Source organism: Mya arenaria, chromosome 14, assembly GCF_026914265.1.
Source record: "Mya arenaria isolate MELC-2E11 chromosome 14, ASM2691426v1".
In the NCBI taxonomy this organism is placed as follows: Eukaryota; Metazoa; Mollusca; class Bivalvia; order Myida; family Myidae; genus Mya; species Mya arenaria.
This window is the reverse complement of record NC_069135.1, coordinates 35,098,008-35,112,182: the sequence shown is the minus strand read 5'-3', so window position 1 is coordinate 35,112,182 and position 14,175 is coordinate 35,098,008. Positions and strand designations below refer to the sequence as shown.

The following is a 14,175-nucleotide window of genomic DNA, read 5'->3' as shown; positions in this document are numbered from 1 at the left end:
AAGACTTTAAACAACACAAAATCTGGTTTTATTTTGACCAAAGCAAGTTTGTTGTTTATTTAAACTACGCGCAGGGTATATTGCTTGATTTTATTGTAACCATTGCAAATATAATTGAGCGTGCGTTACGTGCATATAAAAGTCCCCAGACTCACATGAAATGATCGGGCCTACAAGTTTTTAGGCATTAGCTACGCCCCAGAATCCTTGATCAATATATCTACGACCATTGGTTGTCATAGTTGCCATCACTGCGGTCGACGTTCTCAAATTCATATTCATCATCAGTTTCTTCAATGTATTCTCTGTCAATATATTCATTTATCATTTAATTGCAAAAAGATATAGTTGGAGACAAGGTTTTTTGGACATGAATACCAGTCCGACGATAATTTTTGTGTCCTCCAATATCTAACACAATATAATCACTATATAGATATACACCGCATACAGTATAATATATTATTTTCAATGAAAACTCAAAACTGGGGATTGTTTTTGTATCTGTCCCACATTGTACAGCTGTTTCACCTTATAACCCTTTTCATCGGCTTAATACAATCATACCAACGTAGTAATCTACTTATTGGTTATTACATATTCAAAAAGCTGGCCTCAACAATGGTGAATATCAATTATGTATATAGACGCGTCAGAAAGCCGAGCCAATATTACATAAAGGTCCTGTTTATGATATATTCAAAGCTCTATTCATTTTTACGTAATTTAGATAATTTTGAAACATTTCAGGTTGTTATTGTTATTGCATAAAAGGAACAAAAGCTTTCATGTTTTGTTGTTCCTTAATCTAAAGATAATAGTCTGGTAAGAACAATGTATGCCTGAAGATATATCCAAAAAAATTCTAAAAATGGTACATATTGTCCCAGGCCTGGGAATGTAAAGTAAAACAGAGCGCACCAAGTGTCATTAGTCTAGCTTTTGTTTGTTGATACATTGATACTGGTTGGCATTCATTCCATGATTTATGCATATTGTGAATTATTAAAACATTCCCAAACGTCGGGCGTACGTTTTATGCACGGTGGTATAAGAAACGGTGGAACTTTATGGAACAACTTTATTTTGATCACATATAGACGGACACACAAACAAACAAATACAGAAGTTCTACCGCTTGCTTTTAAACTTATATCATTCCCTTTTGTGCACTATTTTACTGGCTTTAATTTAAAAAAAGAAACGGCGTAAAAGAAACATACACTGCTTGGACAACATACACTTAACGGCGAAGTGAATTATACCCGTGCACATTACGAAGATTTTCAGAGTATTAAACCCCACTGGGTTTATCCATCGGACTTAAGCGCCTATAAGATATAGTTAGCCAACAGACCTGGTCTGGCTACCGTGTGTTGTATTCTGGATATTATTTTTACAGTTGGATCGATTTGAAAGTTCGATAAGGCCTCAGAAATCCTGTGCTTAATTTGTACAAACATTGTGCTTAATGTGACATGCATTATAAGTAGGGGATAAAGAGTTTGTCTCCTTTCTGTTAATTTGTCAATAAACTTCTGGTTAGTTTGGCACTTTTATAAATTATAACAAGGAAATAACGCAAACATGACGGACTCCTACTTGGTACCAAGACCCAGGACTACAGAGTAAGTGGATATTGTTTCATTACAGTTGAGATATATCTATATACCATTTTATACCAAAAGTTTATGCAACTAATATTTGATTATTATATAAAAAGTTTTGGGTATTAAGAAAGAAAATACGAGTTTTACACCTGAATTGAATCTTGTTTGGCCACAGCTCAGATATTATTATATACCATTTATACCAACAGTTTATGCAACTATAATTTGATTATTATATATGAAAGTTTTGGATATCAAGAAAGAAAATACGATTTTTAAAAACTTTAATCGAATCTGTTTTATCACAGTTCAAATATATATATATTAAAGTTTTTAAAAATCGTATTTTCTTTCTTGATATATTTATATATACCAACAGATTATGCAACAATAATTTGATTATTAAAAGTTTTGGGTATTAAGAAAGTAAATGCGATTTTAACACCTGAATTTTAACCCACATTCTTGTATTTGTGATAAGGAAAGAGAAAGATATTTTTTGTTCATATTGTTGATTAAATGATTTTAAAAAGAAGGGCATGGGAGAGTTGTAACAGGGAAAGATCTGGTTGGCCATTTTTGCACTGAGCTTGGGATGAAGTTCAACGGCTACAACATGTGCATTTTTTACGTTGTGCAGGGTAATTGGATAATTGATTTTCGATTAGGAACATGGAATCTTATCGTTTCAAATACTGACATGTATTCCTCTAATTTCATTAGTTTCAAATTACTTTAAATTATGTTACGAACTACTTTCCATTTTAATCTAATAAAAAATCGACACTCGCAGAATGAAAAAAAAATATATTGCAGTTTGAATGATGTGTGCATTTTCTTGTTCTATTTTCCATTCGAATGCTATCAGATATCCTTACCTCCCGTAGATTGCAGTGCAAATATAGACTCTGGAACAAAAAGAAACTCTACCGAAGAATTACAGAGCACTTTTGAATTGTCGCGTAATCAAAAACCTGTAAGAGGAAAATCAACAAAACCTCCAATAACGCTTACTGTATAAGAGGCAACGTAAATACAAGTTATCATTGTTAAAGTTTTATTTAATCCCCTGTGGATCGAACATACAATCGTATATTGCCAAGATAAGTAGTGGAGATCTGTCAATAGAAATGAAATATTTAACCTCTGATCGTATTTATATGTCTGTACGAATGTTTTCATAGGATTAACGTTGACAACTGGACGACATACGACGACACGAAAACAAAACAATGATTGAAGTCTCTGATTCGGTATTATTGCGGGGTAATCACATATGCATGTCATATGAAATAAAATAAACACAAAGAAAATTAACCATGACTGTATATAATAGTGGTCAGGAATGGGTACTGTTCAGGATTAGATTTGTCTAGTGGTATAAGTGTCCTCACACCCTTTCTTCTCACGGTTTCTCCCCAGGAAGAGGACCCGAGAAAGATTTAAACCAGTATTCAACTATCTTCCCAAACGAGCTAAAACAAACTAGTATATACCATTTTGTTCATTTATTTTTGTTCATATATATATCTGCAGCTGCACTCTCACAGACTGACGATTTTGACACTTTTTTAGTTTTTGTCTCAGAAACAGCTAATTTTAGCATCATTTGTCATTTTAGACAACTCGTAATATAACAGATAACTCATACTTTAACAGATCTGAATTGTTTTGAAAACTTCGAAAAATGCACTTTTTTTAAACAGCTAGTAACGCTTTTAGCTATAAAGCATATTTTTTCTAAGACAAATATGAAGCACTGCGATCTAAACTTTTGTCAGCAGTCTTGTACCATTGGTTTCGAGGCAAATATGCAAAATTTGGCTCATTCCAAGACAAATAAATTAAAGAAAAATGTCAAAACGGGCAATCTTAGTGAGCGCAGCTTTAACAGTTTAGCGTTATTGCTGGTGAGAAAAATCAAAGTAATCTAACTTTTATATCACATATTTGCTCTGGAAATGAGTATGTATCTTTCCATTTATTAATTCATATAATACTTTAACGATGTTTGCTAAAATATTCTAAAGTTAAGCCATTTCTTAGATGCGATTGTATGTTAACTACTTAATGGGCGTCAAAAGGGTATTTTTCAATTTGTCTAACCATTTAACTCTCATATTATCACAGCAAAAGCATATAGGCATTTTACAGGATGTAATTATAAAAAGATACAAATGCTTTTAATCGTCATTGTGGGAAACGTTAATATGAAATTGCACACTATTATAGCTTTCATTGGTAGTTGTTAACCCCATGTAAATATTTTATCATCGAACATAAGCACATCTAATTTGGTGGTACATAAGTAAATAGGAATCATTACCAGGGGCGCATCCAAGAATTGACGTTAGAGATCGAAAGTATATGTCATAAACTGTTTTCATGGGGGATTCGGGTTTTCACTCTCAAAATTTAAGAAAATTTTAACAATAACATTATCTAGTCGGAAATTGTGCATTTTGAGTGTATATTTTTTTCTCCCATATTGAAATATAAAGTAAACTTGGACGGTTTTAGGGGGAGGGGGGAGGGTGGCTGGCCCTCTCTCCACATCCGCTTGTGATTACGTTGTAATGTGTAATAACATCAATGGCAAGCATAATCGTTATTTTAAGTATATTCCTAAATGCACTTTTTACAATGTTTGCTGTATACACTGGTGCACGTTAAAGGACCAGGCCTTTTTTTCTCGAAACTTCTTAAGTTTAACAGACTTAAGTAGCTTATTTCAATTACTCAAAATACATACTTGAATGGAATTTTGATAAATGAAAAATGGTTTAATTTAACTAACATATAGATAATTCCTATCTAAAGTATAAAAACTCTTAAAGAAGTAAATTTTATCCAAATTATTGAAAACCAAAAATAGTGAGTTTAGCTTAATCCTGTTATAAGGGACTTAAGAAGTTTCGAGAAATTGAGGCCAGGGTAGCTCTAAACACGGTTATATTATGTCTGTGCACAATGCTTCAAAAACATAAAATGACTAAGTTAACAACCTTATCGGAGCACTCGCAGAATGCATGGAATGGGCCAGACCCGAGCGCGGGTATAAATAAGTGTTCACACCACTAGGTCAAAGAAGTTCTCTATTTCCACTTACACCGCCAAAATAAATGAATAAATAATAATATAAATAAAGAGTAGGTAGGCAGCATAACTTTTTTATTTTTTAAACCGGGATTCTGTACCAAACCGCCCTATATCAGCGTATATTACTATTGTTGAAACTATTGCGTTCGCTCGAATTCGCTTAGCTCGAACTGGATATCAAGGACCGATTTCTCTATACTGAATGTAAGCATTCCCGCTTTGCTCGAACTTTTTGAGGCTCGATGTATTTTCGCTTGTCCCCAAGAGTTCGAGCCAACGGGGTTCGACTGTAAATATAAAATGGTCAAATTTTAACATGTTCACTCAGACAATGCACACATTATGTACAGTGGTTACAAAAAAATAACGGCTCAAAAAGTGTAGGGACGGGAGGAATAAATAGGGTCGGCAACAGGCAATTTTCTAACGATGAAAAAGTTGTTGATGTTTTTGCTATTATACTGATTTGATTGAAGAAAAGAAATAACGCATTTTTACCTCAAGTGTATATTTGAGGATCTGAAATGTCTTAAACATATTGCTTTATAGCATTACCACAGCAAGTCTTGCTTTGGCCGGATAATTTCAAATACACATTAATTATAATAGCAGCATGTATGTTTGATCAAAGCTCTACTATAATTACAATCTAATCGTAAACTCGGTTATTATAGTTTAAAACATGAGCACTTTCATCGCAGACTAAACAAACATCGCGAACAATGGATTAAGGACACTAGATTAAAGATTATTTCAGCAAGTTATGGCCGATATCCATTCTAACATACAGATATTTAAATCCCAAACATAAAGGTGACATTAATCTCCGGTGACATATAATAGATATATTGAATTTATTGAATTTAATTGATACCGGGTTACGACTTCTACAACTCTCACTATTCCTTTTTATTTATCAAAAAAACTTCTCTTTGATAGCTTGCCAAATGTTATAAGCGCAGCGATTGTGGAATTTATCCTATAGGGGTAACCTTTCAAAATGTATGTATTGTCCTATTTCATATATACAAATTGAAACTAAAGACCCAGTCTTATTATTCATTTAATACAACCGACGAAGATCTTATTTAAAGTTTGCTTAACAAGCAGATATCTGACTACCCCCATAATATCAATTATCTTAAATCAAAAGGTGTTAAAATGTTAAGGTTTAATTAGTCCTTCTATGAAACATGGCGCTTATAGTTTAATGAAGCTTTAAGCTAAGTTACATCAATTTATTATTTTGTAAATTAAGTGCAATATTTACGTAAAATTTCTTGGCTTATTTAGTTTGGAGTTATATAAGCATTGAAAGACAAAATGACTCTTACATACGAGGACATGAAAAGGCAAGTTATGTGTGTTGCTATGTATAAGTTATCTGATAAAGTGCTTGGCATCTGTACTGCCTGGTATAATTGTTGGACATGCCATTTTTTAAGAATTTGAGTGTATACTAATTTATTTTATAGAATCACTTATAGTCCAAATAGTCCTGGCCAGAACCGAGTACTGGTGCGCTTTTTGAGAGGTAATGAGAAAGTACCCCTAGTGGGGATCGAACCCACGACCTCTTTGGGTGAGAGGCGGGCACCAATACCACTTGGCCACTCTCATCCGTTACCCCCCCCCCCCAAAAAAAAAAAAAAAAAAAAAAAAAAAAAACACACACACACACAAAAAAACAAAAAACAAAAAACTAGTCGATTAAAAAAAAGCTAATGCACTTCGCAATCTGAAACCTTTTTTTAACAAAAAACCTTTTTTATAAGTAAATTAAAATTAAAACTATTCTTCAAGATTCATATTTTATTTACAAAGTTGGCTTTCAAAATAACCGTTTTGTTTTTGCTTCGAATTGACGTCAAGTAATCAATGACGTTATATATTCAGTGACGTCACCATTGTTATTGTCAAGGCAACTTCTTCTAAGTCTGTTCAGTTATTATTATTGACCTACATTTTGACTGCCAGTTCTCTGCTGTATATAAGACTCTTTAAGTTGCAAGTCAAGTTCTTTTAAGGTGGGTATTTAATCTTTCATTTCAGAAAAATCGTTTACAAATACTTCTAAACGTTATTAAAAAAACAGCAGTTTATAAATCATATCGATATTATATGGTATATGATATAAATAAGAGAAAAAAAATGTTTATTTTTATAGTTTTATCCGAAAAAAGAACTTCATATTTTAATTATATTTCAATTATTGCAAAATAAGTACATAAGATACAAATAAGTACTTTTTTTCAGAATGAGGATACATGTATCATCCATGTAGTTATACTAGTAGAAAATACCCATAATGAACACCTTATTTTATACCTATTATATTCATGATACGAACACTTAGCATTGTCTCTATAACTGGCAGATAACACTATCGCGTCGATCGAATTGATCAAACCAGTTCTTTAATGCGCATGTAGATCCGATATATGCTCTCCAAAAACGTATTTGTATATAGAGAAATTATTCTCCAGGTTTTAAATAAATTTGCTGTCATTGCCGGTAATTGAAATCAATTTCCATTCACATAGTTCAATAAAAATTGTGTTCTATCTTTATGCACATTTTTTTTTCTTTCATTCTATAATTATTTTTCCATGGTGCATATTGCAAATTGCTTGTGCGAAATCTGGTTGGATTTTGTGCCCAGGATGAAAGTCTCCATTTATGAACAAGTTTGATCTTCCTCAAACCACTTTCAAGAGAAGTAATTACACAATGTAATGCGGAATTTGAATCTATTTTCTGTTTGCAGAATGACCTTCTGGTCCCGCTATGACCCTGTCGCCCAGCCTCGGCGAAGCACTGACCACTGGACTAAGATGAAACAGAGGGTATATACTGCTAGTTCTTGCATATGAGTTTCCTTAAATAACCATTTTATCACTATCATTGAGAAAAAAACAAACTTGTTTTATAAACTAACACACAGCATATTACTGTACAACACTTTTTATTAAGTTAAAAGAAATACAAGTCAGGCCTACTTTTACTGGAATCTGCAGATAACCATTGGCTTTATAAAAGCCAACGCAAACTCTACCATAAATACTTGCCGCGGTGTCCGTTTTTCCAAAATGATCAGGCGCTGGTCGAACAACGGGATGAACAACGTGGCCTTCCAAAGTGGACAACTTTACACCAAAGCAAATAACACAAGCGACCAATTCCAAGGTGAACACCGTAAACAAGTGACCAATTCCAAGGTGAACACCGTACACAAGCGACCAATTCTAAGATAGATACCATGACATCGGGACAACGCGGTCAATTCACCGATGGACTACGGAATCACACAAAGAATTCAAAGATTGGCACCGGGACAAGGCGATCAGTTCTAAGGTGGACACGGGGACAACAAGTCCAATTCCAAGATGGACTCAGTGACATCGCTAACTATTCCAAAGTGGACAAAGCGACCAATTGAAAGGCGGGCGCCGTGAAATCGCTGCCATTTCCAAGGTGGACACCGTAGATTCGACGACCAATTCTAACAACGGGGCCACTTACATTGTAGTCACCGTGACGACGCGGCCAATTCAAAGGTGGTCAGCGTATCAATTCCAAAGTTGACACCGCAACACTGCTAACAATTCCAATTTGGCCACAGTGACAGCGTGGACAATTTCAAGATGGACACCGGGACAATGCTAACAATTCCAAGGTTGTGCCCGTGACAACACTCCCAAGGTGTGGACTCCGTGACAACAAGGGACCAATTCCAAGTTTGACACCGTGACAAAGCGGCAAGTTCGCAGGGTTCAACCACTTAAAAACGAATCTTCATTATTTCTATAACAATGTTACATAATAATTGTACTGCAGTATGTATTAAGGTGTTTAACGAAGCGTTTATTTTCAGGCTATCCAGTACCGATCCCTGGACAACCCGGACGGCATTGGAGCTCCTATGTCCATGGGTAACAATACAGTCGATGGTTACGATGGTTTCTTCACATTAATCTAAACCATATTTTGCGTTACTCGTGCTTGTGCAAATGTATAACCTTTTACGAAAAAGTTACTTTAAAAATCGAAATACAATCATCACACAAATGTCTATCATTCACTCACCAGCTCAACGTTTTGTGCTTAATTAACTATTTGCTTTACTGTTCACGAAAACGTTTCACTGATTAAGGAACTGCCACATTGTAAAAGTAAGTTTGAACCAACACACACACACACACACACACACACACACACACACACACACACACACACGTTTGAAGGTTCAGTCTTGAGCAAGCATGATGTACATGTATATGCATCCGTTCAGCTTAGCAAGTTTTACGATTCAAGCCTTTAAAGTATTTAGTTAAAAAAGCCTTTGTATTCCAACGCGAAAGTTCTAAGAACAGAAATGGTTTCAGGGGGCAACAATCAACAATGCTCGCCACTACCCACAAATCAACATCTTGTGACTTTGTTGTCATTAATTCCGTTTTTAGAAGTCTATTTACAATTTTATAACCATAAAGTGAATTAATGTCACCATTCATTCATTTTTCCCAATTTTTTTTCATGACAATATATCATAACGACAACGCAATACATTGTTAATTGAATAGTCAGGAAATTTTGTACAAACACATTTTCATATTCAAAAAGCATTTCAACTTAACTCTTGAATAGTCCAACGCATATGGCAAATGACATATATGTATTACCCTTGCACAAAACTAAATGAAAACTGAAATTTGGAAACTGTCGAATGTTTGCCTTCCACAGCCAGTTTACAAGCATTGCACGTTTTGGATACTTGGTTAACTATAAATGGCGTGCAAAAACTTGAAACACAGTCATAACTTAAAGCATTTATGATATTTAAATGAAACTTCGTATACAAATCACAATTACAATACACGCATGTGCAGAAAAGTCAATAACTCTGTCTTTGATAGTGATTGAGTTATGCCCCCTTTCAGATGAGCATTGGGTTCCGCTTGTGATGCTCTCATATACGTTTAAAGTGTTTTTGTTGCATTAATAAGTTCCATTATTTGCTTGTGTGTCAATATCATGATAAATACCTTTATATCGTTTAGAAACAATTTTATTACGTATCTATTTGGACAGTTGCACTTTCATCGATTTTGAATCGCCATCTACTAATGTGCTCGCATCAATGATGTCTTTCTTCGCTTGTCTTCCGTCCGTTCGTTCTTCCGTCCGTATCATCAGTGTGCAGTGTGAAAGTGTTGTTTTCGGTATAGCTGGTTGCAATGGTGGAGGTCCTTATTGGTTGACCAAATCTTCACCGCGGATGACCCGGTCATTGCAGATCGCCAAAATTATGCACGAGGCGGATACGGACGGACGAGCGAACTGAGCGACAAAACATTCGATGATCTGATTGCAGACGCGCTTCAGGGAGCCATGCCTGGCAGTTACATGTACACACGTCCCCGGAACTCGGTGAGTAGGGAGTCGACCAGAAGCGCTTTCAACCAGAGGGCGAGGGATGGATTCAGATACTGGCTTATTGAAAGACCCAAACCTACCAGCTGTAAGTATCTCTTTTTTTAATTATTTTCTTGTGATCATATTGTGTTTGTTTTAAGCACTGTTCTCGAATCCATGGATTCAAATAAACTGTTTCACGTTTTATATTAAGATTAGATTCAGTTAAAAGGTTGGTGTGAATGGCAACAAAACAAAATTTAAAAAAGCAAAATATTGTGCCTCAAAACTAGATGGAAAAAAATCAACCACTTGTGCGTTGTGGAAGAAAACGTGATATGGTGACATAAAAATTCTAAGGCTGCTTTAAAGTCCATCTTTCATTCAACCTATTTTTTTCAAAAAATGCAAAAAAAACACACATAAGAACATTTATGTAAGCGACAGCTAGGACTATTTTTTACCATGTGTTTAAAGAACATTTTCAATGTATCTTAATCGCTCAAATATTTTGGTGTGGCCTTAAGATTCAGCGATTTCTTCAAGTAAATGCACACTTTCTAGTTTTACCGCGAGTCAAATCTTTGATAATGTGACTGATGTTTGTGGTTTGCTAGCTTCATAAAACACACAACTGTTTCATAATAGTGTGTTTTCTTTGGCTTTTAGATTAAACACACACCTGACCCCAGTTTCTTGGAATATCTTAAGTGCCTTATAACAGGATCAAACTCAGCACGCTTGATTGTGTAATTTTCTCTTTTTAAAGAGTTTTAAGGCTTTAAAAGGAAATAATATTTGAGATAAAAAAGATTAAATACTTTTTGTTTTATGAAATCGTGTTAAAGTAAGTAATTATGCTAAATGAAATAAGATACTTAAGTGAGTTACGCTTAAGAATTGCTGAGAAATTCGGGCCCGGTCTCGATTTCTCGAAACTTCTTAAGTCTCTTATATCATGATTAAGCAAAGCTCACTAGTTTTCATTTTCAATATTTTGCGTAATATTTACTTCTTTAAGAGTTTTTATACTTTAGATGGGAATTAGCTTTATGATAATCACAATAAACCATTTTTCATTTATCAAAATTCAATTTAAGTATGTACTTTGGCTAATTGAAATAAGATACTTAAGCCTGTTAAGCTTAAGAAGTTTCCGAGAAATTGGGGCCCGCTTTTAAAGTTTCCACCCTTTCCTTCCTGTACACGTTTGAATGTGCAATGTTTTCAGTTTGGAAATATTCTTTTGCCGACCCACGCCTAATGCCCCGGGCCCGAAGATTTATGCCGAAATAGGTAGCTTTATATGTGCAAAATGAGCCAGCGTAGAAAGGGTGCCTTTTGTCTAGATGTTGTTTTACGTACCAGAAAGTTACATGCTGTTTGATTTGTCGGACAGATTTTTGAGTCAGCTTTATATACTTAAACATTAACCGGAAGTAGATATATTTTATTCCTCCAAATAGGAGAGCAAAAATTCTAAATCGTCCGACTTTTCAAAACAAAGTGAGTCATTGTAGATCTTTTCAGTAGATGCCTGTCTTTAATGCAAAGAGCCATGTTTTAATTTTTTCATGTTGCAGTAACTAACATGCGGCCAACGGATTTCAAACGTTAAATGTTGTTGTTTGTTTATTCGATTCGCAAAAATGCATTTATAACCATTAAATCAAGGGTATCGATGCTAACAGTTCTGTTTCTATTGGACAATGGTTAATACATTCAATGAAAAGTTTGACACAGGAAAGTGTTTTTTTCAGTGGCTTGGCGTACGTCCACGGATGTCTTTTGTGTCAAAGCTATATTTCATTTCAATAACATTGCGTTTTCGTTTTTGTTTTAAACAGATTTGCTTTTGTAGTTTTGGTATCGTTTTCTAACATTTTATATCGTAATACGTCTATAGCATAAACCGCTTCACATGCATGTGAAAAAAGAAATATATTTAGCTATCATATAACCATGCTCTTTCAGTTTAGATATTAGAAGTACTTATATATAAATAAGTAACGCGTTGGTAACTTTTTATAGGAAGCTATGCTCAGTATACTTATGATTCTATAAAATCATAAAATTAAACTTTGATATATAAAAAATATTCGCACGAATATCTATTGAGTATTGTTAGTATGGGTTTGTCTTCCAAATCAATTTATAAGTCACTATTCCTATCATCACTTTCTTAAAAAATATAAAGATATATTTGATGCACGTGTATCTATTTTCAGTCGGGAAATACGGCATCGGGTCGTACAAGACAGTCCTTGGCGTGGGCAACGCACCCAGAAGTTAAGCGTCAACGCAACACAGACAATCGTTTTAGCAGTATTATAGATTTAAATATCATGACTCTTATTCTACAAAAAACTATGTTATAAATTGATTTTTTGATTTTAATGCCAAAGCATATATGTTTTGTTGTTGTTGTTGTTGTTGTTTAGTCTTCTGTTCTAATGTGTATGTAAATAAAACGTGTTTTTTTTTTTAAATTAAATTAAATTCATGGTTTTAAAGGAAGGGTAACGGGACTTTCAGAAAAGCTCCTTGGCCAAATGTAATCAGTATTTGTTTTTTAATAAACGACAACTATTAACATGTTTTATTTTGATATCTTTGTGTCTGGTCCAAAAAGCTTATTACTGATAGCATTCCTCATAAAGATAAGAAGTATAGACATTTACTATTTTCGACTGCAATAAAAAAGGTGTATTTGACATAACAAACCCTGAATAAAATTGCAAAATTAAAAATGAAATGGTTCCAAAGAACTCAGAAAGTCGATTTGACGATTCCACAACTTCCTTTATGAAGGACAACATCTGAGACCAGTTGCCGTCTGCTTTTGTGGTGTTGTTAGTAGTACCCCATTCCCCGCACTCGCATTGTTGCTGTTGTTTTAATTTGGAGGTATTTGTGTGAAGAAGAGGTGGCAAAGTGGTAAACAACGACTAAGCTGCTTGCAGGATGAAAAACCATTACTCGTGTTTCGAATGGTTCCCATGTTTTAACGTGTCCGATGTGAAGCATATATAGACGGGAGAGAAAAGTAGTACTGGATTTTCAAAGTTTCCGGTATTGCTCTCTGAAAGTTAAGGGACCACTAATTCACGTTTATATTGCCTCATGTGCTAAAAAAATAATTTCGGCAGGCTATTTCCAGGCCGACAGAGCGAGTATTGACCATTTTAAGCCATACATAGTCTTAAAATAAAGCCGTTAACACTTAAGAAATGTAAAAGTCTAGGTATGATCACATTGAAAGTTAGAAACCCCTGAACTTTTGAACTTCACATTAGGAATCGTTGCTGTATAAATACCATTACCCCTTTTGGGAACACAGGGGTCATAATTGCTTTGCCAATAAGGGGGTTAACCGCTGCGTATAATTTTGAAGCGTTTGTGAAATGTCCGGATTGATGGGTCCCTAGACTTACCGAAATACGATTATTTACCGAAAGACGGATAAAATTACCGAACTACGCATGAAAGTTACCGAAAGACGCCTTCTAATGCATTTATTTTTAAATACTCTTGTATATATAATGATTATACGCATTGTAGCCAAAATTATAAAAAAAATATTCAAAAATAATGACTTTATTGACAAAAGAATTTCCCTTTTTTAGTCAAATAGAGTTATCTCCCGTCATCAACCGAAATACGATTTATGGATATGGTTAAACTGGAGTAAACATGATAGAAATTTACCGAAAGACGCTTGCTATTGTATTTATTTTTAATATTCATATATATTTGATGATTTTACACATTATTGCCAAAAACTATAAATTATATCTAGAAATAATGAGTTTTTTGACAAAAGAATTTCCTTTAAATATTTAGCCAATAAGAGTATTCTCCTGTTCTCAACCGAAATACGATTTATTGATATGTTTAAGGTGAAGTAAGAACATGACAAATATGTACAGTTAACTTAATACTATATTTTTATTTTATTTTTCATCATTTCTCTACATACATGACATATACATTTGATTAACATCGAACATGGAAGGCTGCACAAAACATAAGTCATACACATAATAAAAAT

General features: G+C 34.1%; 1 protein-coding gene across 5 annotated transcripts; it reads left to right on the top strand.

Moving 5' to 3' along the window:
- Nucleotides 1–955: 955 nt before the first annotated feature.
- Nucleotides 956–12,745, top strand: LOC128217787 (uncharacterized). 5 transcript variants are annotated; one of them, XM_052925172.1, is made up of 6 exons: nucleotides 960–1,628; nucleotides 7,477–7,555; nucleotides 8,584–8,641; nucleotides 10,006–10,230; nucleotides 11,356–11,420; nucleotides 12,353–12,736. In XM_052925172.1, the coding sequence occupies exons 1-5, from the start codon at nucleotides 1,588–1,590 to the stop codon at nucleotides 11,418–11,420; spliced, it is 468 nt and encodes a 155-aa protein (XP_052781132.1). In that variant the 5' UTR covers nucleotides 960–1,587; the 3' UTR covers nucleotides 12,353–12,736. The 5 variants fall into 5 exon arrangements, with proteins under 5 accessions (XP_052781133.1, XP_052781132.1, XP_052781131.1 ...); XM_052925170.1 differs by having other exon boundaries at nucleotides 968–1,628; nucleotides 10,084–10,230; nucleotides 12,353–12,735; XM_052925174.1 differs by lacking the exon at nucleotides 960–1,628 and adding an exon at nucleotides 5,913–6,061 and having other exon boundaries at nucleotides 12,353–12,741.
- Nucleotides 12,746–14,175: the final 1,430 nt, after the last annotated feature.

What these genes read in the sequence shown, in the direction of transcription:
- LOC128217787 (XM_052925173.1), top strand. Translation starts at nt 1,588, where the DNA reads ATGACGGACTCCTACTTGGTACCAAGACCCAGGACTACAGA. An exon ending in TGGAGCTCCTATGTCCATGG is followed by an intron (nt 8,642 to 10,005) that starts GTAACAATACAG and finishes CGGTCATTGCAG; the next exon opens with ATCGCCAAAATTATGCACGA. An exon ending in AAGACCCAAACCTACCAGCT is followed by an intron (nt 10,231 to 12,352) that starts GTAAGTATCTCT and finishes ATCTATTTTCAG; the next exon opens with TCGGGAAATACGGCATCGGG.